This window comes from Lactuca sativa, chromosome 5, assembly GCF_002870075.4.
Source record: "Lactuca sativa cultivar Salinas chromosome 5, Lsat_Salinas_v11, whole genome shotgun sequence".
Lineage (NCBI taxonomy): Eukaryota > Viridiplantae > Streptophyta > Magnoliopsida > Asterales > Asteraceae > Lactuca > Lactuca sativa.
The window spans coordinates 79,140,945-79,148,645 of NC_056627.2; the positions used below are offsets into that span (position 1 = coordinate 79,140,945).

At 34.0% G+C, this 7,701-nt stretch overlaps 1 protein-coding gene across 1 annotated transcript; it reads left to right on the forward strand.

The window, feature by feature from the left end:
• The first annotated feature begins 794 nt into the window (after positions 1 to 794).
• On the forward strand, positions 795 to 3,366 carry LOC111885859 (polyadenylate-binding protein 2). The gene is made up of 6 exons (XM_023882085.3): positions 795 to 988; positions 1,092 to 1,194; positions 1,327 to 1,397; positions 2,581 to 2,772; positions 2,879 to 3,009; positions 3,117 to 3,366. The coding sequence occupies exons 1-6, from the start codon at positions 860 to 862 to the stop codon at positions 3,163 to 3,165; spliced, it is 675 nt and encodes a 224-aa protein (XP_023737853.1). The 5' UTR covers positions 795 to 859; the 3' UTR covers positions 3,166 to 3,366.
• Positions 3,367 to 7,701: the final 4,335 nt, after the last annotated feature.

A 7,701-nucleotide genomic window follows, 5' to 3' on the forward strand; every position in this document is an offset into this window, starting at 1 on the left:
ACACCGACAAGCATCAAAGAGAACATCTCGGACCACATCATGTCTGTACTTGAAACCATGGAGCTCTCGACAATGAACCGTGTGTTCCCCAAAGGTATCCAAACATGCCTTGTGGCAAACTGGGCATATCTCATCAATTGGGAATATGGGAATCATGAGGCGGTACCGAAGTATAGTTTGGTACTCCATAGGAGACATATGCTGGTCAATACCATCAATATGGATAGTTAGCAGAAAATCCTGAGCATGAGGTGCCCGCAGACACTCAAAGACTGCTTTCTGTCTGACAGTCATGTTGAAGTCGACTTCCATATCTTGGACGATTTTGCTAAAAAGGGCACACACCAAAGCTTTTTGGGATTTAGGGGGGGTGTCTTTATTAGTGAAACCGCTACAGTCAAATCTCGGAATTGTATCGCGAAGACAGGTCATAGCATATAGGTAATCCGAGTTCATACCACATACGTCACTGTTACGTAAGATGTGGTCTTGTAATGCCCAAGATTGGGCTCTCAAGGCTACAAATGCGTAGGAGAAAATCTCGTACGCCGAGTACAAACCCAAACCACCGAAACGATACATTATCTTTTTAAATTATTATCCTTTTTTTTATATATATAGCAAAAATAATCGCACATCCTTTACCCTTGATGGTTATAAGAATTTAAGATGTGATGAGGTGCCACCAAACTCCTCATCCCCTAAACTGTACAATAATTCTGGGCTTTTTGTATATTTCATTCTACAAAAGCCCAGAGAGCGTGACTTTGGGTTTTTGTCTTTTCTTATACGGTATACTCGCGTCTCACATCACCCAACTGTGCCGAATATCGGTAAGAGAGACTGAGCGAGAGAGAAGATGGCTTTGGAGGAAGAAGAACACGAGGTGTACGGAGGAGACATCCCAGATGTAGGTGAAATGGAAGGAGACGTCGATCCTCATAACGCCGACGTCGAGATGGCTACCGCAGACGATGACGCCGTCAAGGTTTTTATTTTTATCGGTCTATCGATCCAAATCCGTTAACCCTAAATATGTGATTGTGTTTATTGTCCAAAATCCCTTTACCTTTTTCCTCGAATCACTGCAGGAACTCGACGAAATGAAGAAACGATTGAAAGAGATGGAAGAAGAAGCAGCAGCTCTTCGCGAAATGCAAGCCAAAGTTGAAAAGGAAATGGGTGCTGTTCAAGGTCCATATCTGACTTCTCTACATCTTAATTTTGCTTAATCGCGTTTGTATGTGAATGTGTGCGAACAATGTTCTATTAGTTTTGTGATCAATTTATCTGAATTTTGACCTATTTGATTCTGGTTATCTACAGATCCTGCTGGTGCAGCTGCTAGCCAAGCAAGCAAGGAAGAGGTGGATACAAGGTCGATATTCGTTGGCAATGTAAGTATCAAAATCATATTTCATCCGATTTCTCATTTTCACACTTATCCTTGAAGCTTAGGTATCAGTTCAGTGTTACTTTTGTACTCCCCTCTGCACTTTTTTCATTTTTTATCACCCTAAATTGCTTCTAAAAGGGTTATTCTTCCAGCAATTCGTGAGCTTCCCCACCTAGGAGTATCATTAGAGATATGAATCTGTCTAGATTTTTTTGACATAGGAGCCCAGTTCATGTTAGGCTACTTTTTAACACCTGTTCATGAAGTTTTCCATTTATCTTCTTGTTGATCTTTCTGTTTCCTTTATGTGTTGGTGTTCTAAAAAATTGATACAACAAGCCGTTTATTTATATCCATCATCAAGTTCCTTACCTCTTTTTTATCTTTTTTGGCTTGTTAGGATGCTTCTCGTTGTTCTTTTGATATATTTAACTTTTATCTGCCTGATCACAGGGCGATTCAAATTTCTCTATAGCACCAGAGTTTTTCTTTTTACCATTGATCAACATGGAAGTTGTCCGTTTGTGCATAACCTTTCTTTTACCACAATTGAATCTCCATGTTTGGAAGTCTGTGTAGTATAAAAAAGATAGATTAGGGATGAAAAAAGTAAAAAAAAAAAAAAAAAAAAAACATGCTACACTTCCTTCCCCAAAAAAAAAAGAAAAACAGAAAAAAAAGAATAAGAAAAAAAAAAGTTTGAAAGTGAATATTTTGAGAAAAAAAAAGAATATATGAAAAGAAATTATGGAAGATTCACATAAAATGTGGTTAGCATATCCGGAAACACAGCACAATTCAAAACCCCAAGAGAACAAGAACCGAGTTGAAGTGGTGAGTTGAACACTTGAACTGAGTCAGTGAGTCAAGGTGAAGCTTCATTGCTGATGTGGAAGGTGGATGGTGATGCTGCAAATAGTCCTAGAACTGACTCACTGAGTCAAAGTGGTGAGGGGTTTGCAATCACTACATATGATATACATTTTTGTCACTTAATCTAAATTCTCTTTTCTTTTTCTAACAATTCAAAGTACAATATTGTCCTTACTAATTATATTAACATATTAAGAGTTTGAAGTTTGATCCCATATACATACACTTATTTTTCATGAGCTTACATATGATTTACTCATTTACCCTATGTATTTATTCATAATTTGTACTTAAAAAATTGGGTTTTGCAGGTAGATTACGCATGTACCCCTGAAGAAGTTCAGCAGCATTTTCAGACTTGTGGCACTGTAAACAGAGTGACTATTCTTACTGATAAATTTGGTCAACCAAAGGGTTTTGCTTATGTGGAGTTTCTTGAAGTTGAAGCTGTTCAAGAGGCTCTTTCCCTTAATGAATCTGAGCTACATGGCAGACAACTCAAGGTAATAAACTCAAAATGACGAAAATACCCTTTCCAATTTTCTTAAATCCACCGTTTTCATAAAAATGTCAAAATGACGAAAATACCCCTACCTCTACCTTACACAGGTGATGGCTAAAAGGACAAATGTCCCTGGAATGAAGCAGTTTCGTGGGAGGCGTTTCAATGGTTACATGGGCTACAGAGGATTCAGGAGGCCATATGTTCCTCCTTATTTCTACTCCCCCTATGGATATGGGTTAGCTTCATTTATTTATTTATTTTTTTCATTTCTTCCTATTAATTACAATAATGTACTTTGGAAATCTTGTCTTAGGAGCAAAGTGTTTTTGTAACTTGATGCAGGAAGGTTCCGAGGTTCAGGAGGCCATCGCGCTATATGCCTTATTACTGAAGTCCAATAGGAGGCTGCCATCTGTCAGTTTGGTTAATTGCATGAGGAGAAAAGTATTTCTATTTCTATTGATATTTGCTATTATGACTTTTGGCTACATGTTTGGGTAATTAAAATGGAAACGAGTTTGATTGTCTTGATCCTTTGTTTCAAATTGTTAGTTATAGATGATAATAAGAAAAAGAGACAAAGGTGTAAAAATCTTGGTGTGGTTTGCCCTTGAGATGACGTAACATTTATGTTTTTTAAAATCATTAACATATTTTTATGTAAAAGTTAATTATGAGAATTACTTAATCCGAAAATAAACATTATAAGTTATTGTAGTTGAGATTACGATATAAACCCAAAATCAGTTGGATTCGAAGTATGCATAGGAAAAAAACATATATTGGTTTGGAGAATTTTATTTAATCGAAATTCAACTAGAGTAAATTTGGTTAATAGAGGTGACGATTTGGAGTCTATGTTGTGCACAATTTGCTACAAGTTAAATTTTTCTTCATTGTGAGGTCCACAATAGGTTTGGAGTAAAATTGGTGCTTCGGGGATAGTTGATTCACAAGAGTGGATTCTGTTTTAAATGTTTTTATTTGGCTTCGTGTATTGTCTACATCCAAGATGAAAATATTGGCGATTGACGCGGTTATCTTGACTATCTTTTGGATCTTTTTGGGCATTCCATAATTTGGTGCGAATAAGTTTTGCAAAGAGACTATTTTTGATAGTATACTCTCCTTTTCTTTTAATTGGTTTATACATAAGAATCACTAGATATTTGTCAATTAGGGCTTTCTTGCTTACAAATCAAATTCTCGTGTAATCCCTGTTTATTTGTCTAGCTTGTTACTAGCGTTTTATTTATTATAATAACTCAGCCGTTCAACAAAAAAAAAACACATACTCAAAATGAGACCCTCTTGGATAGAAATCTTTCTAGGTCCAAACCGATCTTTCTGATTGAATGGACCAGAAAGATTGTTTGATTTGCACAAAAAATGAGTATTTTTTGCTAAGATATATCTTTCTCAGAAAGTCATAAAATCATATATTTCTGGTTGAATGGATCGAAAAGACAATTGTGTCCCAAGCCTCGCATCTTTCTTTCTTGGATTATTAATTTTTTTAAATAGTTTTTTTTAAATTTATTTTTTATTGGATTATTACTTTTTTACTAGATGATTATATATTAATAAATATTACTTTATTGGATTGTTAATTTCTTTTAGTTAAATTTTTTAATTCATTTTTATTGGATTAATTCTTTTTTTGGACACCACCACCACCATCCTAATTTATTTAAAAAAATCTCATCCATCCCATATCAGACATAAATCGGATCAAGAATCACTCGTTGAGCTATAAAACAAAACTATAATGGTTAGAAAGAATAACAACGTAACATCAACTTGAAAAACAATAAACTAAAAACAATCTAATCAACATTCTATATGGATATTAATTGATTTGTGTTTAATTATTTTGTAAGACAATTTATATTTAGATTTATAAATGATTATCGTGTAATTTTGATTTTGTATGTCAATTTGTATGTTTTTATAATTATTCAGCAACTTTCAACCATCACAATATAAAATTAACAAGGTAATATGGACATTTTTCATCATTCAGCATCAGCACAGTAAAACAGATATACAACCAAACAATATGATTTCTTATAAAAAACGGGTATGCACGCATTAAATATGCAATTATCAAACGGACATTAAATATGCAATTTTGCTCATCCCATGCTCCTAGATATTACCCAAACATCATAAACACTTATAAAAAAAAGAAAAAGAAAATACTGACATACCTTTAACCTTTGGGTTCTTTAACTTGATGATCGGTAACCACGAATTGTAATTATTCTGAAAAATCCTTAATATTATATTATTAAAATGATGGATTTCATGTGGCAAATAAGTTATATAAAATACACACCATGTCAAAAACATTGTGATAAAGATCTTTGCAACTTGTGAAAAGGTACGTTCTTTTCTTTAGTATAAACCAAACAGTAGAAATACTCACATTCCCTAACTATTAATTTATGGAATCTTGGATAGGCACGTGAGACCTTCACGGATAAAATGTATCGTTTTTTTTATCTACTAAACATTCGTGAGATGTTTCAATATGAATTATGTATATATAACATTATTTAATATTTAATATACATCGTATAGACTAATACAAATACTCATGTACACATGAACACGAGTTTATTTTTTTCTGATTCGTCTATTTTGTTACTGCATTCCAGTCGAACATATGTTCGAACTTTTGAATCATGAATCCGTCATTGCACAATCTGCAACAAAAATACAACTCTAAAAGATGGTTTCCGAAAGACATCAAGAAAATGGGCCAAATTACAATTTTTTGAATAAAATATATGAAAAAAATTTGTAATTTACTAAAAGAATATATAACCAACAACACATAGAAATAGGAAGAAGAAATAGATAGATGAAAATTTTGTAAATTTTTTTTATTTACTAGAAGGTCTTCATTTTCCTCACTTTCTTATTAAGTTGTTTTATATCAGATAAATTTATATATATCTTACTAAATGAAATTATTTTCTGATTAAATAAATTAAATGAAAAACAGATCACATTGGCTCTTATGAAATGAAAAATCACTATTGTTTAAAAAACCAAAAATCACTATCATATGATATACACATCACATTGGCTCTTATCATATGAAAAATCACTATTGGTATCTAAATGTAGATGTATTAAAAAAAATCGCATTAAAAGACAAAAGAAAAAGAACCGATTTTCAAAACCCAAGAACACAAAATAGATTAAATATTCCGACATCCTTTAAAATATACGGTGGCACACACATCATTAGATTCCCCGCTTGTGGTTGCGAAAACCCTTTAAAACATGTTTAAAAATGTTTTTATATAAACATTGTCATGTTTGTTGAAAGAGGAGTTTTTTTTTTTTTTTTTTTTTTTTTTTTTTTTTTTTTTTTTTTTATTAATTAAATCAAGCAAGTTGCATTCCCAAATGGGCAATTACATTAATCGTTTTAACAGATCTCCATATGAAATGTGCATATAAAAAAAGATGGTCACACGATTCCTCCATCTCACCACAGTTAACACGTAAACTTGAATTATAATTAAATGGTATTTCATTGCCTTCCTAGTAATACCTTGTACATCACACGTATAAATACATAAAACAATGCCAACTAATATATGAGGAGATCTTCGAACGTTTCATCTGCATCAGAGATCCTAAAACAGTGTCGTGGATAATCCTTTGGTAAATATGCCGACATACTAAGTTGAAGACAAGACGCGAAACACACAAATCAACCCCAGAGTGTCTGTGTCTCATAAATACATAATAGTCGGAAATGGATCGTGTAGTGGTTGGGCAACTGCCCTAATCGTCATCTGAATAAAAAAAACGAGATCCGATGTGGGAGTCACATGAATTTGAAGGCCATGGTCAACAGTGCCACTTAATTTACAGAAAATATGTTTGAGAGCATGAAGTATGGTCAACAATGCCACTTTGATGTCAGGATCTTCAGGATCTAGTAAGACTTCTTTCACTTCGTTTTCCTTAGCTTCCAAAACGTCTCGTTCCTTTTTCTTTAATTACTATGTTTGCCTAGGGGTGGTTGAGTTTTTCATTGAAGTGGTATAGCAATCCTTAGCTTCTTGTTGCTCTCTATTGATCTTGACTATTCCCCTTTGAGTTGGCATCTTCACACATTGATGGTAAGTTGAGGTGGCGACTTTCATGTCGTAGATCCAGGGTCTGCCTAAGATAATATTATATCAAGACAAAGAATCAAAAACACAAAAATGTTAGATATAGTTAACTCCCTCTATGTATACTGCTAGTTTGATTTCTCCAATGGTGTTCTTGGTTTCGCCACTGAATCCTACTATGACTGAGGATCTTCGGACTATATCAGACTCTAGGATGTTCATCTTACTGAGTGTTTTTATAAGGATGATGTTAACAAAGCTGTCACCATCTACTAAGATTCTTCGAACAAAATGCTTAGCCACATATAAGGTTATGACTAAACCATCATCGTGTGGATCTAGGACATTCTCTCGGTCATCTTCTTCGAAGGAGATCTCATTCTTGTTAGTCAAGAATGCATTCTTTCTTGGCATGTTTTCTTTTTCCATCTTGGAGCTTCTTGCATGTCTCTTGGCTGTAGAACAAGAAGTTCCATAAAAGTCAGATCCACTAGAGATAAAGTTAATTACTTTGGCGTCCAAGGGGGGAAATGTTATTTTCTACGGTAGAATTTCAGGATCTTGGGATCTTTGGGCCGTCTTGTCCTTTTTTATCAAGAGTTCTTTCAAATGTCCCTTGCTCAATAGATAACTAATCTCTTTTTTTTTTTTTTTTAGAGTGAAGCAGTCTTCGGTAAGATGCCTGAAGTCTTCGTGGTAGGCACACCACTTGGACTTGTCTTTCCATCGTGGGGTCTTCTCACTTTTCTTGGGCCATCTTGCCTTGTCCCCAGGATTATGCATTGCTT

Bases quoted from the DNA above. Each gene is read 5' to 3' on its own strand.
- LOC111885859 (XM_023882085.3), top strand. From the start codon at position 860: ATGGCTTTGGAGGAAGAAGAACACGAGGTGTACGGAGGAGACATCCCA. The intron at 1,195-1,326 runs GTCCATATCTGA...GGTTATCTACAG, and splicing joins GGAAATGGGTGCTGTTCAAG to ATCCTGCTGGTGCAGCTGCT. The intron at 2,773-2,878 runs GTAATAAACTCA...TACCTTACACAG, and splicing joins TACATGGCAGACAACTCAAG to GTGATGGCTAAAAGGACAAA.